The sequence below is a fragment of the Pan paniscus genome, chromosome 6, assembly GCF_029289425.2.
Source record: "Pan paniscus chromosome 6, NHGRI_mPanPan1-v2.0_pri, whole genome shotgun sequence".
NCBI lineage: Eukaryota > Metazoa > Chordata > Mammalia > Primates > Hominidae > Pan > Pan paniscus.
The window spans coordinates 117,523,301-117,540,067 of record NC_073255.2 but is presented as its reverse complement, the minus strand read 5'-3'; the positions used below and the strand labels follow the sequence as shown (position 1 = coordinate 117,540,067).

Sequence of the window (16,767 nt, the reverse complement as noted above, 5' to 3'; positions counted from 1 at the left end):
AGGCCGAGGCGGGTGTATCACTTGAGGTCAGGAGTTCAAGACAGCCTGGCCAACATGGTGAAACCACATGTCTACCAAAAAATACAAGAGTTAGCTGGACATGCTGGTGCGTGCCTGTAGTCCCAGCTACACAGAAGGCTGAGGTGGCAGAATCACTTGGACCCAGGAGGCGGAGGTGGCAGTGAGCTGAGATCATGACAATGCACCCCAGCCTGGGCAAGAGAGTGAGACTCTGTCAGAAAAAAAAAAAAAAACTGAAATCTGAGACCTCAAACGATGAAACTGCTACAAGAAAACATTGTGGAAACTCTTCAGGATATTGGTCTGGGCAAAACTTTCTGAAGAACTACCCCACAAGCACAGGCAACCAAAGCAAAAATGGACAAATGGATCAGATCAAGTTAAAAAGCTTCTGTACCACAAAGAAAGCAATCAACAAAGTGAAGACACAAACCACAGAATGGGAGAAAATATTTTCAAAGTCACACTCTGACAACAGATTAATAGCCAGAATACATGAAGCGCTCAAACAACTCTGTAAGGAAAAATCTAATAATCCAATCAAAAAATGGGCAAATATTTGAATAGACATTTTTCAAAAGAAGACATACAAATGCCACATAGGCATATGATAAGGTGCTCAACATCATTGGTCATTAGAGAAATGCAAATCAAAACCACAATGAGATATCATCTCACCCCAGCTAAAATGGTTTTTATACAAAAGACAGGCAACAACAAATGCCAGCAAGAATGTGGAGAAAAGGGAATTCTTGTACACTGTTGGTGTAAATTAGTACAACCACTATAGAGAACAATTTGGAGGTTCCTCAAAACATTAAAATTAACATTAAATAGAGCTACCACAATATCCAGAAATCCCCATGCTGGGTATATACCTGGAAGAAAGGAAATCATATATTGAAGAGATAACATCACTCCAATATTCACAATAGCCACTATTCACAAATGCCAAGATTTGGAAGCAACCTAAGTGTCCATCAGCAGATGAATGGATAAAGAAAGTACTCCAATTATACACAATGGAGCACAATTCAGCCATGAAAAAAGCATGAGATCCTGTTATCTGTAATAATATGGATGGAACTGGAGGTCATCATGTTAAGTGAAATAAGCCAGGCACAGAAACACAGATATTGCAAGTTCTCACTTACTTGTGGGATCTACAAATCAAAACAACTGAGCTAATGTCTGGGCCTTAGTCAGTGTTGTACCCAAGTACTGGGAGCACAGCTTTTAAAATACATCATGAATGCTTTAATACAGGAATGAATAGATGAGAGGCACAAACTGGTTGGATGTTCTTCTGATACACAGTATCTTCCTTGACACATTCAGTACAACTCTCAACAGGTAAGTCTCTTCATGTTATGTTACCTTATGAGGAATTAAGTGGCAGAACATGATTTCTATTATTTTCCTTTGCAGAACAAGACCAATTTTATTAGTTGGGACACAGTGTGGCTGCATTTGAGTCCCAAGCAACCATTAGTCTATTGCTATCACCACAGAGTCAGAGGGGATGAGACGCCCAGCAATCTCACCCAAGACAACTCCACCAACATTCCTGATTACCCACCATGTGTACAGTACCCTGCTAGGAACCAGGGTCATGAAAGTAATAATACCAGACTGTGCCCTTGAGGAGCTCACCTCTGCTAAGGGAAACAGGCACAGAAACTTACAATGGTGGTAGAGAGAAAAGAGGACAATAGGACTGTGTGAGGGGGATAGGAGGCACCCAGAGGAGGAAATGGTTACATTTGTGTGAGGAGGTTGGTAAGGAAAAATTTTAGCAGAAGGAGTCTGTCTGGCTGGGCTTGGAAGGATACGTAGGAGTCATCTAGAGGGCACAGGTACACTCCAGGCAGAGGGAATTGCGTGGGTAAAGATGTGTAGGTGTGGCTTGTGAGGATGGATTTCAATTATTCTAGAATGAAGGCAGCCATGGAGACAGGGGCAGGTGAGAGGAGGGTTAATAGATTTCATGCCAATGGCTCCACTTGAGTTTCTGATAAGAACCCAGAACCCTTGGACTCCCCGATAACACTGATTAAGCTTTTCATGATTCCTCATAGAACATGAACTCAAAAGAGGTCAGCAAAGGGGTGTGTGCGATTCTTTGCTATTGGCTGCAGCTATAGCCCTGCCTCCTTCTCCAGCACATAAATCTTTCAGCAGCTTGGCTGAAGACTGCTGTGCAGGGCAGGGAAGCTCCAGGCAAACAGCCCAGCAAACAGCAGCACTCAGCTAAAAGGAAGACTCACAGAAGACAGTTGAAGAAGGAAAGTGGCGATGGACCTCATCCCAAATTTGGCGGTGGAAACCTGGCTTCTCCTGGCTGTCAGCCTGGTGCTCCTCTATCTGTGAGTAACTGTCCAAGCTCCTCTCTTTGTTTCCTTGGACTTGGGGTGCTAATCGGGCCCCTTTTCCCTTATCTGTTTTGAAGATCAAAAGAGATGTTCAAGGAGAAGTAGCTGAAGTGTTGGACGCTACAAACGCATAGAGGTTATTATTATCTTATGCAGATCTATGAATGAATAAATAAGCATTTCTCCCATCCACCTTCTAATTTTGGTGACTAGGAGGGTTTAGGGACAGCATTTGGTAGTGGGAATGATTTGATTAGCTTAGATCTGACGAAGACTAATCAATGAAAACATGGCAGAGGCAGATTACAAACTACTGATCACGATGGACAGTGTGATCCTCATCCCCTTCCCAGGCTCTGGGGATTCTGGGTACAGGAAGGAGTGGCTTGCATTTTTGTCTCATTAATTCGCTTTCTGGGTTCTGTGTCTGTTGGAAGGGATGTGTAGATGTATTGCCCCTGTAGACCTGGTTCCTGCTCCCCCGCCTTCCAACCCAGGATATCATTTACATAACGCACCAGGGGACACCAAGACTTCATGGGAAGCTGTCCCCTGGCTCTTCCCTCTTTCCTGTGCCATGCCCCTGAAAGTCCCCTCCCTCCTATGAGTCACTCCTCCACCCTGTCATACACAGGATCGTTTATCTTGCAATGATTAACCTCTAGAGCAAAGGAGACCTGGAGGAAGTTTCAAGGATTTATTATTTGCTTTAATCTTTTTCCTCCCGTCTCTGGGAGGCTAGGATTAATATAGAGCTTTGTTTCTCACCTAATGGGAATCTACTAGCAGCCTGAAAAGGCAGGAGCCATGAAAGCCAATTTGGATTTTACATATTTTTCCCCTTTATGTTACAGTACAGGAGGGCAAACCCTCTCACTGGTGGGATTCCTGGCATCCTAGAGCAGGTGGAGAGAAGAGTTACTTTCCACTGTGGGTAGTGGAGGCTCCACCTGTCCCATTAACTTCTACCTCAATTTGACTTTTATTAAGAGCAGGGAACCACAATGACATGAAAATAGACACTATAAACCTCATTTTAATTCTTTCACAGAAAGCTTAGGAATTCAGTGAGTTGTGGCAACATGGTTTCCATTGTCTAACATTTTTAAATGAATTGATATGGTTTAAATTCATTCATTTTTAAACCAGAATTTTTTAGAGATAGACTATTTCCAGCATGTTCCTTCTGGATGGTAAAACAGGGCTGTTAGTTCAGTATTTGTGACAATAAATGTGTGTAAAATAATGTCACCTTTCCTGAATGTCAGGAATATGAGTCTAATGCACAAATGTATACCTCTAAGACAAGACTGCACGTCTTTTCAAATATACCTGCCCGGCCATTTATTTTAATAACTCCTTTTCGAATATACCTGCTTAGCAGATTGTCTTAAACTCTCAGGACAGGGGAGTAAGCAAGACTGTGAGCCAGTGACAATAGCAAAGGCATCCAGCTAGGATCCATATGAAGTGAGAAAATATTCCTCAGCTCTCAGGGTAGAACTCCAAAGAGATATTCATGGGTCCTGGCCCCACCGTGGAGGTCACTCAAAGGGCAAACAGGTTGGCATCTCATCTGCTTCAAGCCTGGACACAGGGGCACCATCTGTGTCACTCTGTGTGTGGTCTGCCATGTTGTGGGCCGGTCACTACAGACTCGGGCAGCCAGGCAGACAATGCCTTAGCCTTAGACAATGCTGGTGCAGCCCAGGAGTCAGAAAATGCAGTGTAGACCAGGCCCTCCTTAGGCCAACACAATTACATGCAATAGATGACTGGCTTTTCTGTTAGTCTCTTCATTGGACCCAAAGGCTGCATTACTCTACCAGAGGGGAGCTGGAAAGAAACTAAAGAGTTCGCCCAGCACAGCATCTGCCTTGACATGGTACCATGTGAATCTAGACACTCACCAAGATCTTTCCTTGGGGGCCAATGCTGCTGACACATTAACTCAATAGCTTGTCCTCACCTGAGAGGTCAGGTAATGTGTTTAAAGTTCAGGAGCAGAGATTAGTGTCATTGATTTGACATGGCTGTGACAACAAAGGAGGGAACTGAAGTGGGAATACCCAAGGCCACCCTGGCTTTGGCAGGTGGTGCACGCACTTCCACTAACTGTTCTGGGGCAGGGAACCAAATGTATGACTGGGCCTGCTCATGCTGCCCCTGCTGAGTCCTCCAAACCCTGCCCTTCATGTAATTTCTCAGTTTTATTTTATCACATTTTATAAGTCACTGGATGTTTACAAAATGTTTGGAACCTATACTGCCTTGAAGGCTAACCTCTAAAGAGGAGTAAACAAGGTCTTAATACAACTCTCTGGGACGTTTTATCATTACTTATCTTATATGCCATACTGCACCGTTTGCTATCAACAGGAAAGTACCTGGACTTTGGAAGGTCCCTCTGTGTCTTTTAGCTGAAAGTACATATGAGGCATGTGGATTCTTTTATGCACATCATCTTTTTCAGCCACATTTTTGTAGTTTGCCTCTCTGGAGCCAACTGTGTGGGGCTAGCAGCTTCACAGCTGAATCAGTGTCTGGCAACCTCTTCCTTCAGCCTCTCTTCTTCCTCCAGTTTTCCATCCCTCAGTCACACCGGAGGGGGAAGGTCTGCAAGGATCCAGAACCATCAGTTGGAGGAGTTTGCACATGACTCATGAAAGATGAGTTCCAGGCAGGCCTGCCATAGTGAACACCAGGCTTAATGGGTTTTTCCTCAGAGATACTTCACGTACAGAGGCAGTGAACTGACTGCTTTCTGGTTGACCACCTTGAAAAAGATGAGTGTGCCTGGCACTGTGCTTCTCAGGTGAGTATTACCTGAGAAGTATTAGTTGCTGGTTCTTCTGCACACAATCATTCAAGGACATATGGCTCAACCATCCTCCTCAATAGCTCAAATCAACCAGATCATCTGACCACAGAGACTGAGGTGTACCTGAAAGCTGCCCACATTTCTATAAGGCCAATAGAAGCCATGAACACAGTTGTCAATCTGTAGAAATAAGGACTCCATGACTCCTCCAAGGCCTCTCTGTGAATGAATGTTTAAGAAGGGCTAGATCCTAAAACAGGGTCAGAGCTTAGAGGGAAGAAAAAGCATAAACATTTCTGAGCAAATTGTAAGGGCAGTGTCACCATAGGCTCTCAGTGACCCTCTGTGATTGAGTGCATACAGTGATGCAAAATCTCATCATCAGTGCAAAAGACAAAAAAAATCTTACCCTTTCTACCTAGGATGAGAGTCCCCAAATCAGCGAAGAGTCCACTTACTAAACAGACATAAGGAAATGAAGTGTCCTGGAAGAATTCCTGCCTGAACCTCTCAGGAGCATTTGAGGACATTTATCAAGTATTCACTCCAGGCTTGGGACTATGAAGACTTCAGCTGCTTTCAGCTAATCATTGAGACTTTTCACGGGTCTCAGAATAGAGTCAGGAAAGGACCTGATGAGTGAATGCAATTACTGATGTTGGAGTTGCTGTTATTATTTATCGTGTAGATATTACCTCCCTCTCTTGACCATTCCAGTTCCTGAGTAACTCACCAGCCCTCTGATCTATAAAGTCACAATCCCTGTGACCTGATTTCTGTTTAACTTCGTAGATATGGGACCCGTACACATGGACTTTTTAAGAGACTGGGAATTCCAGGGCCCACACCTCTGCCTTTGTTGGGAAATGTTTTGTCCTATCGTCAGGTGAGTTCCTTGAGCTTCCTCTTTTGCTTCTTATGGTTGCAAATATCAGCTTAGTTCCATCAGTAAAAATGCCCCTCCTTGGGAGGGAGTTCTGAGGTTTCACATTTTCAGAAATGGTGGGACTGGGTGCAGTGGATCATGCCTGTAATCTCAGCCTCTGTGAGGCCAAGACTGGCAAATTGCTTGAGCCCAGGAGTTTGAGACCAGCCTGGGCAACACAGTGACACCTGTCTCTAGAAAGAAAAAATTACCTGTGCATGATATGGTAGCCCGTGCCTGTAGTCCCAGCTACTCTGAATGTTAAGGTGGGAGGATTGCATGAACCCAGGAAGTCAAGGCTGTATTGAGCTGTGATCGCACCACTGCACTCCAGCTTGGTCAACAGAACAAGACAGAAAGGAAGAAAGAAAGAGAGAGAGAGAAAGAAAGAGAGAGGAAGGAGAGGAGAGGGGAGGGGAGGGGGGAGGAGGGGAGGGGAGGGGGGAGGAGGTGAGGGGGGAGGAGGGGAGGGGAGAGGAGAGGGGAGGGGAGGGGGGAGGAGGGGAGGGGGGAGGAGGGGAGGGGAGAGGAGAGGGGAGGGGAGGGGGGAGGAGGGGAGGGGGAGGAGGGGAGGAGGGGAGGGGGGAGGAGGGGGGAGGAGGGGAGGGGAGAGGAGGGGGAGGGGAGGGGGAGGAGGGGGAGGAGGGGGAGGAGGGGGAGGAGGGGGAGGGGAGGGGGAGGAGGGGGAGGGGAGGGGGGAGGGGAGAGGAGGGGACGGGAGAGGAGGGGGAGGGGAGGGGGAGGGGAGAGGAGTGGGGAGGACAGGAGAGGAGAGAAAAGGAGAGGAGAGAGGAGAGGAGAGGAAAATGTGTGTAGGCTCCACCCAAAGCATGGCCAGGTTTACTCCTGGAGGGAAAGTCACAAGCTCATGTCCAGAAGGCCAGTAGCAGCAAGCTGCTCTCCGGCCCAGATTTCCTATCCTGTGTACCTGGAGCTTGTTTCTCAGATTCTAACTCTCACAACTGAAGCCTCTGTTGTCTGATTACTATCTGAGAATTCTACACAATTTTACCCTCGATAAAAGCAGTAATTTCTTCTTCATCTTTCCCAGATCAACTCTTGTAGTAGATCAACATTTCTGGGACCTTCTTTTGCATGGTTAAAACATCACAGCTGAATCTTAGCAACAGGAAGGTTTGTTCTTATGTTTCAGAAGTGAAAGCTCAGAGCACGCATTGTAATTTGCTGGGTGTGACGTGTAGAGGTGGCATTTCTCCACCTTTTCTGTGTTAAGCTAGAAAACTGGAAAGGAAGTCTACTTTCTCATTCACTCACTCACTTTCTCACTCAACAACATGCCTTAGACTTATCTAAATCTGCAAGACTAAAAGAGGTTCCTGGTTTCTTTAACTTTCTAATTCTGCTAGAATTCTAGAGAGAGCACATGAGATAAATGAAAAGGATACTGATGGAGGAGATTAAAAAATTGTGCATTCCCTGCAGACACTCACTTTTCCTCACCTCAGTTTCACCCCTGCCCTTGCAGGTGATCATTCACGGGGTTAGGAGACTTTAGAGAGAATAAAAGAAAAAGCAAAAATACATCAGAAAGACAAGGAGTTACTTACTGGTCATAGACAAGGGTGAGTCCTTCAGTACTTAGAGAAAATTCAAGAGTGACTTTAAATTCCCCACTTCAAATATATTCTCTGTTTTCTTGCCTTTCCCTTAAGACATCTCTGAATAGCTTCCTTCAACTGCCAGTGAAAGATAGCAGGCCTGATTTCATTGGACGCAACTGTTTTCAGCCCCAATTAGAGGTAGGGTTTATTCTATTTAAAATAATAATCAACTTGTATTTTGTTTCCTCTCCCAGGGTCTCTGGAAATTTGACACAGAGTGCTATAAAAAGTATGGGAAAATGTGGGGGTGAGTATTCTGGAAACCTCCATTGGATAGACCTGCTACTGTGAGGAGGTTACCCCACTGCAGGATAGTCTCTGCCCAGGTCTTCATGGGATGAAGCTCTTGTCAACCTAAATACAAACAGAGAGAGGTTCTCTGAAAGAAGAGGATAATTACTTGGGAGTAGAATATTGCAATGGGAATCTGCTTGCCGTTATAAACTATGTGCAAATTCAGGGAGGTAAACAAGACAAAGATGCTCCATAGAAAATATGAGAAGAATCTCATAACTGTTTTGAGATAATTATTGTTAGCTACAAAGATCAATAACAAGGGTGATGCCACACCAAGGTTGGACAGGCAGTTGCTGGACAGGTGTCCTTGCAGAAATATTTTTGTGTAAAGTTGAAATAGCCTTTGTGCAAAGTTGTGGTTTTTGTAGAGACTTTTGTAATAGTTTTGTTTCCAGAAACACAAGCATAAGAATCCTCTCTTCATAGCCTTCTTGGGATTTATTTGTCAGGGTTAAAAAACAATTAGTGATGTCACTTTGGTTCTGATAAAGTTCACACTCGCTATTGTAAAACTTTTCGAGGCTTGTCCTACCAAGGATCCCATGTGTCACCAGGTATCGAGGTCTTCAGTCTGAACTAGGCTGGGAGCATTGTGGTTACCACTTTTCTGCAGGTTTTGGTGGCCCAGGGACTCCCAGCATCGCCTTCTGTCCAGTGTCTGCCTATTCCCCTCTTCTTTTTTTCTTCCTTAGGTGCCCTTTTATCACATGCATTGTCTCAGACCCTTCTAATATGTGCTCATAAATTCATGGCATCATCTCCTTCCCACATCGATTCACTTTCAATTAAAAGCCAAAAGTCCTTCATTTAGACTGAATTTAACATGTGCTTTTGAAAGAAGGGTTGAGAGATAATAGAGAAACAGATTGGGAAACCACTTATGCTCCACTTTTTTAAACTTTCTCTGCAAGTATGGAATTTTTTGTTCTGCTTTGTTGTTTAAATTTAAGCCAAAACTTTTTAATAGAAGGATATACAAATATTTATTGGTTTATACCATTGCACTTACTTTGAAGAAGAGATGCTGAATATTATTAAACCATTGTGTTCCCTGGTGGGCTGATGGACTGTGATTTTATAAGGTGGTCTCAGCCAATTGCAGCAGCTGTTCCCTGTCAGAGGGGCTAGAGGTTTGGTGAGAGCAGTGGATGAGGTGCAGTGGTGTGTTTGTTCACTAGAGGCAAGTGGGAGAAAGCTTTGCCTCTTTGTACTTCTTCATCTTCTCCCCTCAAGTCCTCAGAATCCACAGCGCTGGCTGTGGAGTGCTGTGGAGCTGGCATGGCCCATACAGGCAACATGACTTAGTAGACAGATGACACAGCTCTAGATGTCCATGGGCCCCACACCAACTGCCCTTGCAGCATTTAGTCCTTGTGAGCATTTGATGATTTACCTGCCTTCAATTTTTCACTGATCTAATATTCTTTTTGATAATGAAGTATTTTAAACATATAAAACATTATGGAGAGTGGCATAGGAGATACCCACGTATGCACCACCCAGCTTAACGAATGCTCTACTGTCATTTCTAACCATAATCTCTTTAAAGAGCTCTTTTGTCTTTCAATATCTCTTCCCTGTTTGGACCACATTACCCTTCATCACATGAAGACTTGGGTGGCTCCTGTGTCAGACTCTTGCTGTGTGTCACACCCTAATGAACTAGAACCTAAGGTTGCTGTGTGTCGTACAACTAGGGGTATGGATTACATAACATAATGATCAAAGTCTGGCTTCCTGGGTGTGGCTCCAGCTGCAGAATCGGGCTAGTGAAGTTTAATCAGCTCCGTTGTCCCCACACAGAATGTATGATGGTCAACTCCCTGTGCTGGCCATCACAGATCCCGACATGATCAGAACAGTGCTAGTGAAAGAATGTTATTCTGTCTTCACAAATCGAAGGGTAAGCATCCATTTTTTGAAATTTAAATAACGATTGATCCACTGATTAAATTTTTATTTTGAAAAAAACATATATTCACAGAAAGTTACCTAAAAAATGTACAGGAAGGTTCCATGTACTCTTCATCCTGTCCCGCCCAGTGGTAACATCTTGCAATCTTGTATACTGCAATATATATCTAGTATATTCATATTATCAGGTTGGTGCAAAAGTTAAAATGGCAAACTACAGGCTGGGCATAATGGCTCATGCCTGTAATCCCAGCACTTTGGGAGGCCGAGGCAGGTGGATCACGAGGTCAGGAGTTCGAGACCAGCCTGACCAACATGGTGAAACCCCATCTCTACTAAAACTACAAAAATTAGCTGCGTGTGGTGGCATGCGCCTGTAGTCCCAGCTACTCAGTAGTCTGAGACAGGAGAATCGCTTGAACCTGGGAGGCGGAGGTTGCAGTGGGCCGAGATCACGCCATTATACTCCAGTCTGGGCAACACAATGAGACTCCATCTCAAAAAACAACAACAACAACAACAAAAACCGGCAAACTGCAATAACTTTTGCACCAACCTAATACTATAGTACAGGAAATTGACTTTGATATAGTTTACAGAGCTTTTCAGATTTCACTAGTTTTACATGCCCTTGTTTGTGTGTGTTTATGTGTGTGGGTAGTTCTAAGCAATTTTTCACATTCGTAGATTTGTGCAACGACCAGCACCGTCAAGATGCAGACCCATTCCGTCACCATGTGGCTCCCTCCTGCTGTCCTACAGTCACAACATGGAGTTTGTCTTTTTCTCTGACAGGTTCTATATCAGAGCAAACTTCTATTTATTTGAGGAGGCCAATGTATTAATATTTCCTTTTATGGATTGTTCTTTTGGTGTTAAGTCAGAAAATCCTTTGCTTAGCCCTCCTTCCTACATTGCTTTTTCTAAGAGTTATACAGTTTAACACTTTACAAAATGTAACTCTATTACCCATTTTGTGTTAATATTTGCATAAGTTATGAGATTTAGATCAAGATTCATTTTCTGTGGACTATGGCTGTCCAAATGTTCCAACACCATTTTGGAAAGGTAGGCATATTGTCAAAACTCAGCTGAGTATATTTTGTGAATCTATTTCTTATTGTTTACTCCTCCACTAATACCACACTGTGGTGACTCTAGTAGCTGTACAGTAACTCTTAACATCATATAGGGCAATTCTTTCCACTTTATTGATTTATATTTTCAGAATGGTTTTAGCTTTTCTTGTCCCTTGCCTTTCCATAAAAATTCAGAATAAGCTTGTAAGTGTCTACAAACAAACCTGCCATAATTTTGATAAGAATTAAAGCAGAGGTGTCCAATCTTTTGGCTTCCCTGGGCCACAGTGGAAGAAGAAGTGTCGTGGGCCACACATAAAATACACTCACACACACACACACACACACACAAATGGTCTGTGTATAGTTTTCATTATATATCTACCACCACAGATAAGCAAAAATGTCCTTGCATAATAATCCTAATTATGCACTGCCCCATTCAGAGGGTCTTTCAAAATCATTGAACAGGTCCCAAGTTTGCAATCACTGATACAGAAAATGTACATATCTAGCTAAACTTCACTACTTTTTTGATATTTTTTATTATAAAAGAAAAGAGAACAATATAAAACTAGTGGGGTACTTGACATTGTTTTTGAGAAACTAATCCATCAGTATCTGGCTTGATGGAAGTAGTTGCAATTCTCAGTGAGTTCTCAAGGTGCTCATCAGATATTTTGGTTCTAATTTTACTCTTCGTGTTCTTCATCCTTGAAAATAGTAGCTCACAAATGTAAGTGCTGCCAAAAAGCAATGACATGAACAAGGTGTGATTGTGAAGCAAGGGATATTTGTCATTGGGAAGACAGGTCTTACAAAAGTCCAGTAAAGAGGCAAAATCAAATTTTTCTGTAAGTTGAACATCAGATTGCAGCTCTAGGCATTCCATTTCAAAATTGCCAGGTAACATATATATGTCGACTGAAAATGGAGTTGCAAATATACCAAAATATTGATGATTTTTTCAGAAATCTTGAAATACCTGTTTTCAAATTCCTGTATCAAATTGAAAAGCAAGGCTGCGTATTTTTGGCTGTTCACAGGACCATGTTTAGCCAACATGTCGAAATGCATAAAATTGTTTGCCTTAATTTGAGCTTGCCATAATTTCAGTTTCATATGGAATGCTGTTATGGTTTGAAACATTGTATTGTTAAGTTGGTTTTCACCTTGAAGACACAGGTTTAACTCACTTAAATGGGCCGTCAAACCCACTAAAAATGCTAAATCTGTAAGCCAGTTTTCATTGTCAAGTTCTGGCACCAATTTTGTTTGATACCATAAACAGCTTGATTTCACATCACAAAGCGTAAAATCTTTACATTTTGCCTTGACTTAACCATCTTACTTCTAAAAAGTGAATGACTTGCTAGAGTCAGCATCCATACTTTTAAGGAATTCCTGAAACTAGCGATGATTCAATTCCTGGGCCCTTGTGAAATTTACAGCCTTGATGACAATTTGCATGACGTTATCTACTTTTAAAGCTTGTGCACATGGATTTTCTTGATGTATTATGCAATAATACTTCATCAAATGTGAGTTTTGTGTGGCAACTGCATCATCTATTAATTGTACAAGTCCCTCTCTTTTACCTACCATCGCCAGGGCACCATCTGTAGCTATATCACATATGTTTACAAAGGACAAAGAAAATTGCTTTAACATATTTTTCACTGCTTCATATAAATCTCTTGATTTAGTTGTGTCTTTTAATGGCATGGTGACATTTCGATTTCTTCAGTGACATTATATTCATCATCAATACCTCTAATAAAAATAGCAAGTTGTGCCATATCTGTAGTGTCAGTGCCTTCATCCATTACCAAAGCATAAAATTTTAAATTAGCAGTTTTACTCTCCAAACGTCTTTCAATAGATTTCCCAATTTCTCCAATTCTCCTGGCTATAGTCTGGTGAGACAAACTGATTTTAGAAATATCAGTTTCTCAAGGCAAATAATATCTACCACATCTTCCAGACATTGCTTAATAAACTCACCATCAGTAAATGGTTTTGATTTTTTTGCTATTAAATTTGCTACCACATAACTAGGTTTTACCTTACAATTGAGTTCGAGTTGTAACTTTTTTAAAAATCTTTTTTGTTGAAAAGACAGACTTTTTTCCAGTTCTGCTATTTTGTCCTTACAACACATACACACCAAATTTGTCAGCATGTTTTTGCATATAATGCCTCTTCAAATTGTAGTCTTTGAAAACTGGCACAAATTCCGTAGAAATTAAGCAGAGTGCTTCGCTATTTGCCTCAACAAGAAAAAGTCATTTGTCCACTTTTCATTGAACAATCTTCCTTCATCCATAATTTTTGTTTTTTAGGGTTTTCTTTTTAAGACATTGTGGAAGCCATTCTGGAATTAAAAGCATTATAATAGATAAGCAACTATATTTACTTTTATTATGGAAATTAACAGATAGGAAAATAGAAAGAACAGAAAGCAAGGTTTAACAATCAAATAAGAATACTTACATGTCTTCTAAATAATATTAAACACCTATCATCTACAAAGGTAGGTTGAAATATTATTGATAATTGCTGGGTTTTACTTGCCAAGTTGCCACAAACACACCTAATACCTGATAATGTCAATTCAACTGTCCGTGATTAGAAGATAACACACTGGAAGTCGCACACCACCATAAAACTGAAGCCACACATGCGTACAAATGGCGACAGTGTCTGGTGTACAGCAGCGCTCTGCCTTGTCCAGAATACACACTTGAATTCTTTGTCACAATTCACTTCACGTGGCATTGCAATAGCGTCCTCTCGCTCTTTATTTTGTTAGTTAATTTTAATGGCTTTTAATTTCTTCTTGCTGAACTGTTTGCAATTATAATGCAAATTATGGATACTAGTCCATTATTTGTGGATGTGACATACTCTGATTACCCCTTTCCATTCCATTGTTGTCTACGAAGTTCACACTTGAGAATCACATAGTCAAATTACAAAATTACCAAAAAAATTGCAAAAAAACTCAAAATGTTTTAAGAAAGTTTCCACATTTGTACTGGGCTGCATTCAAAGCCATCCTGGACTGCATGAGGCCTGCAGGCCACAAGTTGGACAAGCTTGAATTAAACCAATAGAACGATTTGGGTATAATCTGTATCTTTACTATGTTCAGCCTTTCATTCTGTGAATATAGTATGCCTCTCCATTTCTTTAGCTTTTATTACTTTCCTCAACATTTTATAGTTTTCAGCATAGAGGTCCTGTACATCTTTTGTTAGATTTACACCAGAAATATTTCATTTTTGTTGGAGTAACTGTAAATGATACTGTTTTTCTTGTATTTTCAGATATTGATTATTGTTACATAGAAATGTGAATAATTTTGTTTGTTGATCTTGTATCCTATAGCCTTGCAGAACTTACCTATTCGTTCTAGAAATTTTTTTGTATATTCCTTGACATTTTATACATTGACAATTATGTCACCTGAAAATAGAGACAATTCTATTATTTCCTTTCCAATCTGTATGCCTTTTATTTCTTTTTCTTGTCTAGTGTATTAAGATATCAGGTATGCTCTTTAGTAAGAATGTTGAGAGTGGGCATTTTTTAGTTCTTCTTGATCTTGGAAAAACCATTCAGTCCTTCATCATTAAATGTGATTTAACTGAATGATTTTTTTACAGATTATCTTTATCAAATGAAGGAACTGTCTCTCTCTCTTCCTAGTTTATTGAGATTTTATCATGACAGCTGGAAGTACACATTTTAAAACAAAACATAGTTGTGGAAGATAAGAGAAAGTTCCAAGCATGCTGGCTTGATAGTCCAGCCCCAAGTTGGGAAAAATAATTATCCCTTTCTTTTTCCTTCTATTTATGGAATAAAAAATTAAGAGAAAAGAATTTTCAAGGAAATTGCATTATTCCTTCAAAACAGGTTTCTAGTCTTTAAGTATTACCTACTTTTCAAAAAAAAAATCACCACATCATGGCATCCCTTTTTCAAGTTGCCCATGCTGTAGGTGTATTAAAGACAGAGCTGGTCTGCGGCAATATACAGTCTGCCCATCTGTCACCAATCCTTTTCTACTCTGCACACTCCTGGGGAAGGGCTAGGTCTTGTTCCTGTCTATTCCACTGGAAGAACAGTTCCCTACCACCTGGAGCATTTGCAATTAAAAGGAGACTGAGATATAGAGGCAGGAGACCACACCAGATGGCTGGGTCTCCCCACTCCCACCCCTGCCCCATATACACTCAGAAGAGGCTAGGCATCTAGGATCTCCATTGAGCATCTTGAATATGGCTTGCCATAATATCATATACAGTCAATAAATATTTGTTAAATAAGGATGCCTCTTCAATATATTTTGTGCAACCATGAAGATCACCACAACTAATGTGAGACAAAATGTTTCTGTTGAACTCTAGTCTTTAGGCCCAGTGGGATTTATGAAAAGTGCCATCTCTTTAGCTGAGGATGAAGAATGGAAGAGAATACGGTCATTGCTGTCTCCAACCTTCACCAGCGGAAAACTCAAGGAGGTATGAAAATAAGATGAGTTTTAATTAGAAATGTAAAGAATGAATCTGGGGACAGGTAGAAAGTAAGATCACAGTCCGTTTCCAAGGGGTAGTCCACTGAGTTCGAGCTTCCTAAAAATGGTCTTTTATCTTTATGTACAGAAAAGACATCACAAAATTCATTACAAAATGTCACTTACTGCTCCATGCTGGAGAAAGCCATATCCTTCTGGGACTTGAGTCTGCACATTTAACTACAGGTACTGATCTGTTTTGTGCTTAGATGTTCCCCATCATTGCCCAGTATGGAGATGTATTGGTGAGAAACTTGAGGCGGGAAGCAGAGAAAGGCAAGCCTGTCACCTTGAAAGAGTAAGTAGGAGCACAGCCATGGGGTTCTGAGCTGTCATGAGCCCTTCCAGCTGCCTGCCATGGAGTCGACAGTCGCACTGTTGGGTTACTCCAGTGACCAGACAAAAGCAGGGCAGCGCTGCAACTCCAAAGAGCCACCTAAGAGGGAGTGGCTCCCATGAGGCGGCAAGTCAGCAAGGGAAAAGGGCCTTCTCTCCTGTGCACAGGAGCCAGGATTTACTTATCTGTTAACTTGTCACCATAAATATTCTGGGAGATTAAATACATACTTTAGAAATTTAAAAAACATGATCGTATCAAAGTTTTGAGTGTAGTGGATATGGAACTGTGGGTAAGCAAGCATTTGGTACTTGTTGCCTTGCATTGGGTAAGATGGGAAAGTTACAACGGGGAACTTGGAACAATTTCAATCCCTTCATGGTTTTTCTGAGAATATCAGCAAACTATGAACTATTAAACCTTCCCACTACTTCCTTTTCCTCCAATCTCAAAAAAGAAAGGGTGCTAGAAATGCTATGTGTAGAGCAAGCCTATTATTTGCTGTCTACACTGGTATGTGCTTCAATTATGCAGGAACGACAGGTGTAATCTGAGCCTGTCCTGTTCAGACTTGGGACATGTGGTCACTCAGTTTTGGGTTCTCCAAATCAATGTTGGAGAGATCTATTTTTTTTAACCAGAACATTCTTGATTGTCACATCTTACAAAAATGACTCTGCTCTCAGGGCAACTTCAGGTCAGAGGAGCTGGGGATAGTGGAGTTTTCCAGAGCATTAGCAGGGAGTGTAGAGAATAAAGGATGATATTTCTAGGAACTCAGAACAGGGTGTTACTGT

General features: G+C 41.6%; 2 protein-coding genes across 7 annotated transcripts in view; one reads left to right on the top strand and one right to left on the bottom strand.

The window, feature by feature from the left end:
• Nucleotides 1–16,767, bottom strand: part of ZSCAN25 (zinc finger and SCAN domain containing 25) — a 119,221-nt gene that overhangs the window by 51,299 nt on the left and 51,155 nt on the right. For 3 of the 5 annotated variants that reach the window (XM_024929472.4, XM_057302721.2, XM_057302720.2), the window contains one exon: nt 11,578–13,425. The exons of 1 other annotated variant lie outside the window; for it this stretch is intronic. In XM_024929472.4, the coding sequence (XP_024785240.1) occupies nt 13,370–13,425 (56 nt within the window). In that variant the 3' untranslated portion in view covers nt 11,578–13,369. Of the gene's footprint in view, nt 1–3,411; nt 5,010–11,577; nt 13,426–16,767 lie in introns of those variants that run through there. One more of the 5 variants, XM_034964536.3, reaches the window with a different exon arrangement.
• CYP3A5 (cytochrome P450 family 3 subfamily A member 5) overlaps nt 1,756–16,767 on the top strand; it is a 32,652-nt gene continuing 17,640 nt past the window's right edge. The window contains exons 1-6 of one of the 2 annotated variants that reach the window (XM_003815709.5): nt 1,777–2,387; nt 6,007–6,100; nt 7,956–8,008; nt 9,862–9,961; nt 15,467–15,580; nt 15,843–15,931. In XM_003815709.5, coding sequence (XP_003815757.1) covers nt 2,317–2,387; nt 6,007–6,100; nt 7,956–8,008; nt 9,862–9,961; nt 15,467–15,580; nt 15,843–15,931 — 521 coding nt within the window. In that variant the 5' untranslated portion in view covers nt 1,777–2,316. Of the gene's footprint in view, nt 2,388–6,006; nt 6,101–7,955; nt 8,009–9,861; nt 9,962–10,659; nt 10,765–15,466; nt 15,581–15,842; nt 15,932–16,767 lie in introns of those variants that run through there. The other variant, XM_008968740.6, reaches the window with a different exon arrangement.